The 13,842-nt window shown below is 41.4% G+C and overlaps 2 protein-coding genes across 2 annotated transcripts; one reads left to right on the top strand and one right to left on the bottom strand.

The window, feature by feature from the left end:
• Positions 1-43: 43 nt before the first annotated feature.
• On the top strand, positions 44-8,184 carry LOC103155213 (casein kinase II subunit alpha'-like). Its single transcript, XM_016663367.1, has 12 exons — positions 44-420; positions 496-607; positions 903-1,004; positions 1,130-1,180; positions 1,312-1,371; positions 2,285-2,368; positions 3,309-3,419; positions 3,490-3,591; positions 4,858-4,958; positions 5,641-5,789; positions 6,819-6,906; positions 7,793-8,184. The coding sequence occupies exons 1-11, from the start codon at positions 314-316 to the stop codon at positions 6,890-6,892; spliced, it is 1,053 nt and encodes a 350-aa protein (XP_016518853.1). The 5' UTR covers positions 44-313; the 3' UTR covers positions 6,893-6,906; positions 7,793-8,184.
• A 1,532-nt stretch (positions 8,185-9,716) lies between these two features.
• Positions 9,717-13,837, bottom strand: kiaa0895l (the record flags this gene model as incomplete). The annotated part of the gene is made up of 4 exons (XM_016663366.1): positions 9,717-12,353; positions 12,680-12,777; positions 13,206-13,511; positions 13,828-13,837. Coding segments are annotated over 4 exons (576 nt in total), but the record flags the coding sequence as incomplete, so codon positions are not given.
• Positions 13,838-13,842: the final 5 nt, after the last annotated feature.

The raw sequence follows: 13,842 nt of genomic DNA, 5'->3' as shown, positions 1-13,842 counted from the left end.
GTTCCTCCAGGCGGACTGTAAGGCCTCCTCCTTCTCTCCACAGCTGGCGGTTCTCCATCCCAACCTTCCCAACATCCTGCTCAGGGGCTTCACTCACTCTGTGATCGTAGCGCTGTCGTTCTGCACCGCGGCCGCCCCGGACCGGCCCGCCGCCTTCCCTGTCAGGCCGCGAGCCGCCAAAGCCAATGGTAAGCACAGCGGGGCGACCTTAGAGCCACAGACTCTGCACAGCCGCTGCGCTGCCTTCCGCTATCGAGCCGACGAGTATTACGAGGGAGGAGACGGTCCGGGACGCAGAGCCTCAACGCCAGCGATGCCCGGATCCTCGCCGGCCAGCAGCAAGGCTCGGGTTTACACCGACGTCAACACGCAGAAGAACCGGGAGTACTGGGACTATGACGCACACGTGCCAAACTGGAGGTGAGGCGGCGCGCCAGTGGGCGCCGGAAGGTCGTCGTTGTCGTGGTAACGGCGAGTTGTTTCTGCTCTTTTCAGCAACCAGGACAACTACCAGCTGGTGCGCAAACTGGGCCGGGGGAAGTACAGCGAAGTGTTCGAGGCGATAAACATTACAAACAATGAGAAGGTGGTGGTGAAAATCCTGAAGGTGAGAAGACTTCATCATCCTCATCCTCACTGTTACAGATTAATGAGAACCAGGAAACGGCTTGGCTCTCCTCAGTGGCAGCGCCATAAATTACAATGAGAAAAACAATATCACACACAGTGGAAAAGTACTTTTTATTAAACTGAAGGTTTGAAGGTTTGCTGACGTATATTTCAGATTATTCTTTGCGAAACTGTTTAAACATTGAACATCTGAACATGACCAGCCTCTCCAGGCTTCGAGCTAAGCCAGATCTTCCTCTCATTTCGGTTAAATCCTGGTTTCTGCTCCTCAGCCTGTCAAGAAGAAGAAGATCAAACGGGAAATAAAGATCCTGGAAAACCTGCGAGGAGGAACCAACATCATCCGCCTGGTGGACACGGTCAAAGACCCGGTGGTGAGTGAGAGCGGAGCGCCTGCCCGGCCGCCCGCCGAGCTGCATGCCCGCCGCCGTAATCCAGCCAGCTAATGATCTCCACTTACCTGCCGCTGCTGTCCGTGTTTGTTGTTTTCTCTTTGCAGTCCAGAACGCCAGCGCTTGTCTTTGAGTTCATCAATAACACAGATTTTAAGGTACTTGAGTTGGGCTGGCTCCACACTACCATCCATGCACCGACAGGCAGCTAGCAGATTGACTTCCTGTTAGCGTAGAAGCTGCCGGCGGCTAACGGCTAAAACTCGAGTGTCTCTTTTCGTTCCTGCAGGAGCTGTACCAGAAACTGACCGACTACGACATCCGCTACTACATGTATGAGCTGCTCAAGGTGAGATCAGCCGTACGAAGCTTAACCGCGACTTCCAGGGTCTGTGGAGGCAAAAAGAGTAAAACCTCAGCCACACGCAGCGACAGAAACACGGAATGAACAAGACATATTTATTTGATGCATTACTTCAGCGTTAAGTAAAAATAAAACTGTCATACCAGAAATTACTCCACTAAAAATTATTTAATAAGAAGGCGAAGTATGTCTAGAGGCGGTGTAAAGTATTTACTGCATCTTATTGATCTCTAAATGACTGCAGATGGAAAATATTAGATCAGCAAAGCTGGTATATGAACAAGAGGTCTCACTACAACATGAAGATCTCTGCCTCTGTTTGGTGCATTTTTATTCTTAAGTGAAATTAGTCACATTGTGTAAAGTATCAACAAATTGAATTCAACTCAGAGAAGCAGTAGAAATAAAAAATATGGTGGAGAAAAACTATTAAATAAAGAAATAAAAATACTGAAATAAATGTAAGTAGTGACCATCTTTTGATCTGTGTTTGATTTTCTATGTAAAAGCTGAAGTTCGTCACAACATGGAGCTGAACGTTTCTGCTCAGTGTTTCTGTTTTCTGTAAAATCAAGTTAAACTTTGTGGTTTTTAAACTCATCAGGAAGGTTTTTGGTTTTAGGCCAACATTTTAAAAATCTGCTACTGATTGTTATTTAAAAATCAACAGAAAACAATAAAAACAACTAAATTAAAAGTGCAGGAAACTTTACAAGGACAGTTGTAATTAGGATTTGAGTAATCTTTGTGTTTTTACTTAGTTTGTATTTATTTTCCTGTTAATTATGGATATTTATATAAAAAGCGGAGCGTTGATGAAGGCTGTTGGTCCAGATGGTTAAATGAATTTCTTATTATTCCTGTCTGAGGAGGAAACGTTGACTTGTTTCTGCTCCAGGCTCTGGACTACTGCCACAGCATGGGGATCATGCACCGAGACGTGAAGCCGCACAACGTCATGATCGACCACCAGCTGAGGAAGGTGCTGCTCCTCTTCCTCCTCTTCCGCCCTGAAACGATCGTTTAGCTGCTGAATAAACAGGGCTGGGTTTTATTCAGGCACTTTCAAGGTTTGGAAAGTGCTGGATTTCTGCTTAAAGTCCTGGAAAGTGCTTATTATTCAAACGGCACCGGGTTGTAATAAAGTTTATTTACAGTTGAAACCAAATATTTAAATATGATAAAACGATAAACAAACATTTTGTTTCTCACTGTCTGAAGCTAAATTATACAACAGGATATCAGAGCTTCGCTAAGAAAATAAGAAAAAATAAAAGTACGAGAATAAAGTCATAATATTACACCTTTATTCTCCTTTTATTTTGACTGTTCTGGTAGTTTTATGGTTTTATATTTAAAGATTATAAAAAGACAAACATATTTTTTACTCTGAAGTTAAATCATACGACATTTATTAGAGATGATTCTAAAAAAATATAAGAATATGAAAATACAGTCATAAAATTATAACAGATAAAGTCTTAATATTAAACATACCAGCATAAAGTTGCAATAATATGAGAACAAAATTACGAAAATAACGTAATATTATGAAAATGACGCCATAACATTATGGGAATGAAGTCGTAATATTACAGGAATAATGTTGTATTTAGTAAGAATAAATTCAGAACTTTGAGAATAAAATCTTGACAATGCAGGAATAAAGTTGTAACGTTATGAGAATAAAGTTAAAAAAAAAACGAGAATAAAGTTGTATCACAAAAATAAAATTGGAATATTTTGAGAATGAAATCATAATTTTAGCAGAATAAAGTGGTAATGTGACAAGAATAAAGTCATGAGAATAAATCTGAATGTTTTGAGGGAAAAGTCATAATATTGTGGTTTTATTCTTTTCTTGGCGCTAACGGTGCTCCGTACAGTAATCAGTTTAACTAATGGAGTCTGTTGTGCTGCAGCTTCGTCTCATTGATTGGGGTTTGGCCGAGTTCTACCATCCCGCTCAGGAATACAACGTCAGGGTGGCGTCTCGCTATTTCAAAGGCCCTGAGCTGCTAGTGGACTATCAGGTTAGTTAATCTGAGTTGAATCTCGTACTTAAACGGCTCGACTGGTCTGATTCTGCGGATGTTTTTGCAGATGTATGACTACAGTTTGGATATGTGGAGCTTCGGCTGCATGCTGGCCAGCATGATCTTCCTGAAGGAGCCGTTTTTCCACGGCCAGGACAACTACGACCAGGTAGGAGGCGCGCCCGCCGGGAACGGCCTGCGGATCATCCACACTTTACCACAACGACACCAGCAGGATCGATCCCTCTGAAATTAACTAAACTGAATTATGCTTTAACTATGCAGACACTTCTTTAAAGTTTGTTGAGATCCATTTAATCCAAAACAAAAACCGTTCCCATCATCATAAATAATGCTGGATGTTATACACTTCAACAAAACTAAAACTTACCGAGTATTTTAGTCTAGTTTCTAATGCAAATATATTAATGTTCTAACTTACAAATATAAATGTAGATTAAAATAGTAACTGCAGGTTTTAGCAGTCGTACTGAAGGACATCAGGATTTCTAAATGCTGCATTTTTTAAACTTGTCAGTTTTTTTGTTGTTTTCTTTTTTGTCTGATTGTGGAAACCTGACTAGTGTCCAGTCAGCAGGGGGCGCCACAGATTCCCTCAAAGCTGCTGTGTCAGCTGCGACCTTGGATTCCTCACAGTGGCTCTTAATGACGCAGGATTAAATGATAGTCATTTAACGTCTTCAACTATACATTTAAACCTAACTGCAGGTTTTAGCCGTTTTAACAGCATAATTATGTTGAATTTCAGACATTAATCTAAAAATTTTTTGGCTGAAATTTGCTCAGTTTTTCTATCTAAAATGTCTCTAATAACCAACAATTTAATATATTTTATTTTTTTTACATAATTTGAACTAGGTGAGGTTGTAACTTCACCTGGTTCAACATATTTTATGTTTTTATGGCTTTTTATTTTTATTTTTTATGATCTAAAGCACTTCGAAATGCCTTGTTGCTGAATTGTGCTACACAGATCAACTTGATTGATTGAAAGCTGGGAGTTCTGAGTGGAAAATTACAGAAAGAAAAAGTTTTTCTCCATCTTAAATGCAAAATGTTTTTATTTATTTTTTTTTATAATTTTGGCTCCACACTCTGTGTTGTTCTGTCAGGAAATTACTTTATTTAGAGTCTCTATGCTCCAGTTAATAACTATTCATTTGCTAAATTAGTTGACATTTATTTCAACTATCGTTTCAGCTCTGCAGCTTTTACTTCTTGGAATTGCATTTTTGAGTTTTGGGTTTCATAAAACAGGTTATTGGCTGGTGTAACATGTTTTTCCAGGAAACAACTGCAAGCAGGAACCTTTAGTTTACTGGGAAACATACAAGCGGTTCTAACTGAGCCTCTCTGTCTGTGTGTGTGTCTGTGTGTGTGTGTGTGTGTGTGTGTGTGTTCGTTCGCTCTGCAGCTGGTTCGCATCGCCAAAGTTCTCGGCACCGACGAACTGTTCGGCTACCTGCACAAGTATCACATAGAACTGGACACTCGCTTCAAAGACCTGCTGGGACAGTGAGTACCAACCCGACCCGGTTCTGACCCAGACAGAACTCAGACTTGTCCTTTTGTTTTTATTTTTCATGATTTTGATCAGTTTTATGAACTCGTCACGTAAAAGTATCAGTCAGGGTGAGGGTACAACAAATGTCCAAGGCGTTACAGATGTGTAAAATTTACTGATTTTCTCCTACACTGGTGAAGGCTCTGCAGGAATGTCCAGCAGGTGCTGGTTGGGTTCAACAGGTGGCGCTGTTTGCATCCAAATATGTTGATGAAACCAAACGAACCCCAAATAAACCTCATGAACTCCATGTAACCTAACAGGTGGTGGCAGCATCATGGTCTGGGTTGCATTTCTTCAAATTGATCCTTTTTTCTTTCTTGGATGTTTTTTTGTCTGTCTGCTTGCTAAAATATGTGGAACGTTTCCAAATATGGGATTGTAGTATTACGACTTTATTCTGATATTACAATTTTATTCTCTTTAATTTCGAACATCGTATTTTCTTAGTCTTGTCTTAATACTCAGTCGTACACTGACTCCTGGACGAAGCCTGAGATTAAAGTTTAACAGTTTTAGTTTCAGCAAACGTCGACAGCCAGATCCTGTTTTCTTTGCCTCACTAAATATAAATCCTGACGTAATTTGTGTCGTCATACCGTGGCTGACTGTGTGGGGGCGCTGTGGTTCCAGGCAGTCGCGGAAGCGCTGGGAGCAGTTCATCCAGTCGGAGAACCAGCACCTGGTGAGTCCGGAGGCGCTGGACCTGCTGGACAAGCTGCTGCGCTACGACCACCAGCAGAGGCTGACGGCGGCCGAGGCCATGCGCCACACCTACTTCTGTCAGTACCTGCAGTGCACACAGCCGGGTTGCCAGGTTGGGCGGGTTTCCCCCAACTGGGCTGCTTATAAAACACCAGGAGGATTTTTTGAAACATTTCTGTTTTTTCTGAGGAAAATTTAAAAAAAATTATTCTGTTTCAGAAAGGAACCAAAGTTTTCATAAAATCTCATATTATTGGACTTATTAACTAATTTATTTTGAAATCTGTTTAAGTGTCAAAAGTAGTCGCCGGACAAATAACCCAACCTGAAATAAAGTAGCTTCATTTGGTTTATTTTACATTTTTTTGAAATGGAAAAACTTAAGAAGGGTTTTTATGACTGTGTATCTGGGCCATTTTAGAAAGAAAAAATGAAAGACGGAAAAACTTTCCACCAAAAACTTCCAAAATTTTGTGATTAATTTCAGAAATTCTCTAGAAAAAATTCAAGTCAAATTTTCAAAAAATTTTCAGTTTTTTGTCGAAAATTTCTGAGATTAATCTCAAAATTTCAGAGTTTTTGGCAAAAGAAAACTCCTGTTTTTTCTCTACAATAACCCAAATACACCATCGTAGATTTTGCTTTGTTAATAGGAGTTGGGCTTTTTTTTTTCTTTGTTTTGTTTGTCCGGTTCTCTGTTGTTTTTGGGCTGGACCGGTGAGTGGGATCCAGCTGCTTCCCATCCAGCAGGCAGGCGAACTCTCTGGAAGTAAACGGGTCGGATGTTTTCTCAGTAGTTCAGCTTCTTCCTGTGAAAGCAGCAAGCGATGCGTTCAGGGAGCCGAGGCGTGGCTGCAGCTCTGCTTGCACCAGTCTTAGGAAAAACCTTGAATTTTTAAAGGTTCTGAGAAAAGAAGGACAGCAGATATGTAAAGTGATACATTCCACAGATGAATTAGTTCTCAGCAGAAAGAAAAGGACCAGAAACTGGAGCTCATCCTTGTTTCACAGCCGTTATCTTCCGGACACTCTAGAGTCTGGTTCCAGCCGTTTCCAGGAAGTTTCCGCTCATTCCTCGTCTCCCGTTGGGTTTGTTTGTCCCACAGATCCAGTGGTGAAGGAACAAGCGAACGCCAACACAGACGGCACAAAGGCAATAAGCAGCTCCAATGCAACATGATGACCAGACAGCAGGTAACCCGCCGGTGGCCCTCTGGCATGGAATAACAAACGAGAAATGCAGCTTTAAAAACTGAAAACAACACAAACGGGGGGATAACTCTTCACACCTTCCTATATTTAACTCCATCTGTTGTCACCAGAAGGTTTTATTAAACGTGACGCAGCAAACCTCTGAACTTACAGGAAGAGGAGTTTCCACTTCTAGATGGAGGCGTTCTTACTAGGAGACGCAGATCAACGGAAAACAACTAATAAATGTTTCATTGTCCTGGTGCTGCAGCCAGTTTGTACCACAGTCCAGGGAGTCAACAGTTCATTTAATATTAGATTTATCTGCAAACATCCACCGTATTCCTTTACTGAACTCAAAAATCCAGTCAGTGAACGCACCATGCCTTCTGGGTAGCATCGACAACGATCTGCCAAGACTTAATATCTTTATCTAAATTAATGTGTTAATGTCCTGTCCTGTTGTTTATATTAGATTCCATTATATTATTATATGTTAAATGCTATATTTTATCTCTTTAAAGGATCAAACCTCTGGATTCATCTGATTATCTCCAGTTGGAGGTCCAAATAAAATCAGTTTGTTTAATTAATGAGCGGCGCAGCAAACAGGAGTAATAAACATGAAAACAGGAGTAATAAACATGAAAACAGGAGTAATAAACATGAAAACAGGAGTAATAAACATGAAAACAGGAGTAATAAACACAAAATATAAAATTTGTGTTTATAACGCCAAACAGCAGTTCTAAACAGTCTCAGGCAGGATTTAAAAAACAGCACCAGGAAATGTTATAGGATTTATTAAATCTGTTTTAATTTCATTAATCTGACTCAGATTTTCTGTCTTCCTTTAGTAACTTGAAGTTTTTTCTTCCCACCCATTCAGGAAAAAATCTTTCTTACCTCAACTTGCAACCTTTTCTTGGCAGAAACCTCTGCCTCCACATCAACAGCCATACTGGAGCAAGATGTCAGTTTTTGCAGCACACACACTCAACCCCAACACACACACACCCCAACACACACACACCCAATGGATCAGTACTGGATGGACTAAACCAATCCCATCAGAGCCCAGGGAACCCGCAGCCCCTCATAATTTGGATGGGAAATCGGATCTGAACCCGTTTTTAAACTAAGTGACTCGCCGGATCCGAATCCGGCCGCACCGTCTTTGCAGGAAATCCAGTTCCAGGTTTTAGCACTGACGTGGAGGCTCTTTTCTGCTATGATAGAACAAAAGCTATATTGAAAGAGAATAAACAGTTTTTATTTAAATAACGTGTCCGAGTTTCTTTCCCTGATTGGATTTCACTGTTTCTGTGACATTAAAATAAATCATTAAATACGAGGTCATAGACGAACATTTCCATCTGTGAGCTGATTGGATGTTGAGGAGCTACATCACAGACTGAACTGACCAATCAGAGGGAAGAGTTTATATCACAGTCACTTAAGGTTGGTCTTTACATGCATTATTTCCAATCTAAATAAAACGTTTCCCACATTTTTTATGTGAAAATATAAATTATTCTTCAAGATTAAATTCTTTGGCATAAAAACAGAAAATAATAAAATCCAGATTTTGGTTTTGACGGGGGTTTTTTTGCCTTCACGACAATGAAATCTTTATTTTGAACATTAAAAAAAAACACTTCCATCTCCTAAATGCTGTCCTGAAGGGGGCAAATATTTATCCAGTTTTAATTTTTTTTTATTATTTAGTATTTTGTAAAAATCAGTTTACTCCTTTTTTTGAAGCCAGGTTTTGTTGATTGATTTCTAACACCAATAAAAAGCTAAAACATCCCGGGGTTTGATATGAATAAATTAATCTTTTAAAGTCACTGAAGTATCTTCAGGGTTTCCTTTTTTTACTAAAAGTGCAACATTAGTTGAAGCTTCCAACAGATTGTAGGATCCAAAGTAAACAAAAATTTGTATTTATACCTAATATAAATACAAATGTATTTAATCTATTGTTTCTAGTTTTCCAAATCATATAATTTTTGTTTTACTTAGATGTATTAATTTATTCATATCCAACCACGGTTCTAAATGACTAATTTCTGATGTTGGCGCCTCCAAAAGGATTAAGAAATTTCAGCATCTTTGAGACTTTAAGCCAGTTATGTGGTTTTTTACTGTCTTATTTTCTTAATCATCTCCATGGTATCCAGCTCTAACACTTTTTTATTTAAAAGAAACTGAGTTTAGTTTATGGGATAATGAGTCAAAGTGTGTTTAGCTTAGGGTTACGGTTTTTTATTTAACCCTTTTTAAATACAAACCTGACCAGATCAAGAAGGTTTAAGGTTTCATAATTACACCATAAAATATCCTGTTATGTCAGAGGTCTTCAACATGGGGGGCGCAACCCCTGGGACACTTCAGATTAATTACATTTTTATTTTTAAATTCAATATCTTTAAATACATATTAACACAAATCCACTATGTAGTAAATTAATTAGAGGAGGCAAAAGTGATGGATTTCAGTTAAGCTCGTACAGAAACGTTTGAGTGTTTGGGCTTGGAAGTAAATTCAGGAGCAAAACGAGTTTTGAACCTCGAAGTAAAATTTCTGATATGATTATTGCTCCTGAATTTAGTTCCAGTTTCAGGCAGTTGAATACTTCCGTAGAAATGAGCAGGTTGAGGCGGTAAGAATCTGTTCATGTTAAAAGTTTTGCGTTTTGGTCATAGCAGTAACGTTAAATGTCCAGAACTTTAGCGTTCAAACTTAATTTTAAAATAAAACGTGAAATGAAGACGGTGTGTCGGTTTATTGGACAGTAATGAGCCAGACTGCAGAGCTCAATAAGTGCGTGTTTAATAAATAACACTGGAACTTCAACATGTATTTCCAGAACAGAAAACACTTGTGCAACATTCGTGCGTTACAGGTTGGTGCATTCGTTTTGGGAGAATCCGGGCCAAAGTTCTGAACGGGACGGCCTGCTCAGATCCGAAACATTCCTGCTGAGGCGACGTGGACTGTAAACACAGCAGGGAAAAGTCCAACCGCTTCCGAAAAAATCAAACCCACGCATTTAAAAAGCATCCACCGGTTTTCAGATAAAAACATATGACCTGGTTCTGCTCAAACCCGAACCGAATGCCGTGACCGGCGTCTGTAGTGTCAAAGTAAAAAGCAGCCAACGAACTCAGTAATTAGCTACATCAGATGAGCGCTACACCCATCGAAGGCACCGCGAGACCCGGCCTCCTCAGAACCACAACATCTGGATCAGAACCACAACAACTGGATCAGAACCACAGCTGGGTTCAGCTGCTTCACTAAACAACCAAAAACAGTAATAGATGCCACTTTGGCATTTCATTCATTTAAAAAATCAGGACTGGGTCAACATTTGGGAGGTTTATGGTTTCATTGCAGGTGTTGTTTGTGAGCATAAAGTTTCTCAGCTAAAATATTCAAAATATAAGAATACAAAAGATCTAACAACAGTTCTGATAAATAAATTCTCCCTCCAAATGTTCCCCTTCAAACTTTGCGTGTCCTATCTGTCCACCAGATTGTTAGCACTAGCTTGAAGAAGCTACAAAGAGGTGTGGCTAACAGTTAAACCATGATTAAACCATGCAGAAAAGTGGGACTTTTGGCTGCTTCCCTTCACTGCTGCTAATGTTTTATCCAACTTCTCCACAACACGTTACTTTAAAGTTTCAGATGGCTAAGGAGAATAAAGTTTTGACAGCAATATTTGTGTCATACATTTAAGCTGATTATGTGCAAAAAAGGAGACTTTTAGCTGATTCCCTTCACTGCTGCTGTGCTTTATCCACAACACTTTAAAAATCTGGTGACCACTGTTTTAAATTTTTGGATAGTTTAGAGCGTAACAACACCCCCAGTAACAATTTTTTAATCAGACCTTTGTTTGATAAAGTCTGTTTAAATATCTGTGTAGGGTGTCGGTCTGTTAGGTCTCCTTTATACCATTATTTTTGACTTCCATGAATAATATTCATCTTTTAAACTCCCTTCCCCTTTAGCCAAAAAAGCTTATTTTTAGCTAATAATGTTAAAATTTTCCTTTTATAATCCTATTTCTGCGATCAATTAGTATTCCTACATTTCATTAAGCTTATTTGCTTAAAATGGTTATTTCCCTTCAAATACATTGATTAAAGTTTGAATGAATTATATTTTTGATTTAAAAATCATGATTTTCAGGGGCAGTAGTCACCAAAACCCTGTTATCTTTGGAAGACGCTCACCAAAGATCCCAAATGTTGAACCAAACAAAGTAAAGTTTGGTTGTTGCAGCAGGAGAACTCACAGTAGTGAACTAAGAAAGCCCACCAAGGACACAGTTAAGACAACGCCGCTGATTAGCTTCATTATAACACTGATAATTAAAACCCTGGGGGCGAAACGCTTGGCTGAGTCCAGTGGCACTTGGTATTTAAAGATTCATGGTCTCAGTCACTGCAAACCCACCTGGTTTTAAATGTTGTGTCCTTGGTGTTCTTTTTAAAAATGCAAACAATCTAAGGCATAAAAACGTTGTTTCAAAAACAAAACATAAACAAAACATAAAGCTAACACCAGTGACATTCAGTTTGTTCTTTTTGCAACGTAACAAAAACGTAAACAAGTGCATAAATAAAGCCGCCTATGATTATGTGAGTCTACATATATAATGGTGATTACATAGTGATAATAGTGAGGTAACTTGATAAAGGGAGCGCGGTTAAAATGCGCCGATCCGCAGCACAACCATGCATCCGACTGAAAACGAAGGAGGCGTCGTCCCGTTTGGATCGTTCAAGTTTTGTAAAAACGCTGGACGGGTTTTTCCACGTAAAGTGACGTTACGATGCAACGTGTTTTTCCTTGTCAAGTTTTGGTACGACGCAACGTTTTGGTGGTAATCAATAAAAACTCCGGGCGAGTTTTCCGCATAAAGAGCCGTTACGATGCGACGCGTTTTCCCCGTAGAGCGCCGTTACGATGCGTTTTCCCGTTACGATGCGACGCGTTTTCCCCGTAGAGCGCCGTTACGATGCGACGCATTTTCCCCGTAGAGCGCCGTTACGATGCGTTTTCCCGTTACGATGCGACGCGTTTTCCCCGTAGAGCGCCGTTACAATGCGACGCGTTTTCCCGTTACGATGCGACGCGTTTTCCCCGTAGAGCGCCGTTACGATGCGACGCATTTTCCCCATAGAGCGCCGTTACGATGCGACGCGTTTTCCTGTTACGATGCGACGCGTTTACCCCGTAGCGCGCCGTTACAATGCGACCTTTTGTGGGACTCAGGGCAGCAGCTGCTGCAGCGCTGCGTCGTCCAGCTCGTTGACGGCCACGATGTGGTCCAGGTGTTGCAGGTAACGCTCCTGGTCACGCATGAAGTGAGGGATTCTGGTCCGGTTCAGCGCCGCCAGAGGACGCAGACGCTCCACGTCCTCGAAAGACACCTGCGGAGGAGACAGGTTGGAAACATGAAAACTTTGTAGCAAAATGGCTCCCAGTTAATCAGCATGTTTCTGTCAGACTCTAGTTGCAGATTTCTGGAAATATCTGTTAAAGTCTGAAATTTGTCTCCGTTTCATCTGAAGCATTGGAGACGTTTTGTTGGCTTCAGGACAGACTGATGCCTGCAGACAGAATTCGGGGCATAAAACTCGGTTCCTGTCGTTTTCTGCCCAGTTTCCTTCCCTCCTTCCTTCTGTCATTTATTTCTTTCATCTTTTGGAGAGTTTGTCTCGGTTTATCTCAGGCGTCAGAAAATCCTGTCGCTCACCTTTCCTAGAGACGTCAGCATCTTAAAGTCGATGCTCCTTCGATGGCGAAGGATCCGCAGGATCCCGTCCAGGTAGACCTGATCTTTGCTGAAGCAACCTGAAAAAAACCAAAAAAAAACAAACGATGATCCAGGATTTTCTACAAAAAGATTAAATAAAAATTGACTTATAAGGTCAATTGTCCCTGGGTTTTGTCTCTCAGGCTCATCAGACTCTTGACCGACTTTCTGCAGAAACGATGCTAATGTTTCCTCTCGCTCTGCGTTTAGCTCTGAAACCCGAACAAACGGCTCCACATTAGAGATGAAAACTGGTAAAAATTACGGGTTTTTTCCGTTTTTTGCCCCATTGGGCCTGAATGAACCTGTTTTAGGTTAGCGGTTAGCTTACTGTACGAACTTCCTAGTTGGCTGAGGTGAAGGAGAGCAGTAGGTCCTCATGAGGACAGAGACCTGGAGGCGTGTGTGTGTCTCACCGGGCTGCGGTGTGTGTGTGTGTGTGTGTGTGTGTGTGTGTGTGTCTCACCGGGCTGTGCGGTGTCGGTCTGGCCCCTCTTGGCCCGCAGGCAGTACTCCCAGCGGACGTCGGGGTCGTGGACGAAGCGGGCGATGTGGGCGAAGAGGCGGCTGAAGCTCATGCTGGCGGCGTGGAACACGGTGTAGTAGAGCAGCGCCGCGCGCCACAGGTGCGGCTGCTTCCTCAGCAGAACGCTGTGCAGGCTGGCCAGGCCCTCCTCCGTCGGGTTGGCCGGCTTCAGGCCGAGCTGCCGCCGCGCCTCGGCGGACGCCCAGGGCTGCAGCGCGTTGTTGGCGCCGCGCAGGTAGTGGGTTCCTGAGGAAGAGGAGGAGGAAGAGGACGGGTCAGAAAATGGAAAATAAAGATTCTTCATGTCAATGTGAAGCTGAACAGAGTCTGCCTTTCCTTCCTCCCTCTGACCTCAGCAGTTTAAAAGTTGCTTCATTGTGACATCATCAGTCCCTTGGGTCCAGTTTAGTCCAGTTTAACCCAGTTTGAGTCGGTTTTCTCTCTCACCAATAAGAAACGTTGATTCAGAAACAGGCTGCTGAGTGAGAGGTTTTTATATCCTAGTGGGGACCAAGTGCTGCTTTTGTCTGTGTATGTGTTCGTGTGTGTGTTAGCGGCGTACCGATCTCATGCCGCA

The sequence above is a fragment of the Poecilia formosa genome, unplaced genomic scaffold, assembly GCF_000485575.1.
Source record: "Poecilia formosa unplaced genomic scaffold, Poecilia_formosa-5.1.2 Scaffold417, whole genome shotgun sequence".
NCBI classification, from domain to species: Eukaryota; Metazoa; Chordata; class Actinopteri; order Cyprinodontiformes; family Poeciliidae; genus Poecilia; species Poecilia formosa.
This window is presented reverse-complemented; position numbering and strand designations above follow the sequence as displayed.

Bases quoted from the DNA above. Each gene is read 5' to 3' on its own strand.
- LOC103155213 (XM_016663367.1), top strand. From the start codon at position 314: ATGCCCGGATCCTCGCCGGCCAGCAGCAAGGCTCGGGTTTACACCGAC. The intron at 3,420-3,489 runs GTTAGTTAATCT...ATGTTTTTGCAG, and splicing joins AGCTGCTAGTGGACTATCAG to ATGTATGACTACAGTTTGGA. The intron at 4,959-5,640 runs GTGAGTACCAAC...CTGTGGTTCCAG, and splicing joins TTCAAAGACCTGCTGGGACA to GCAGTCGCGGAAGCGCTGGG.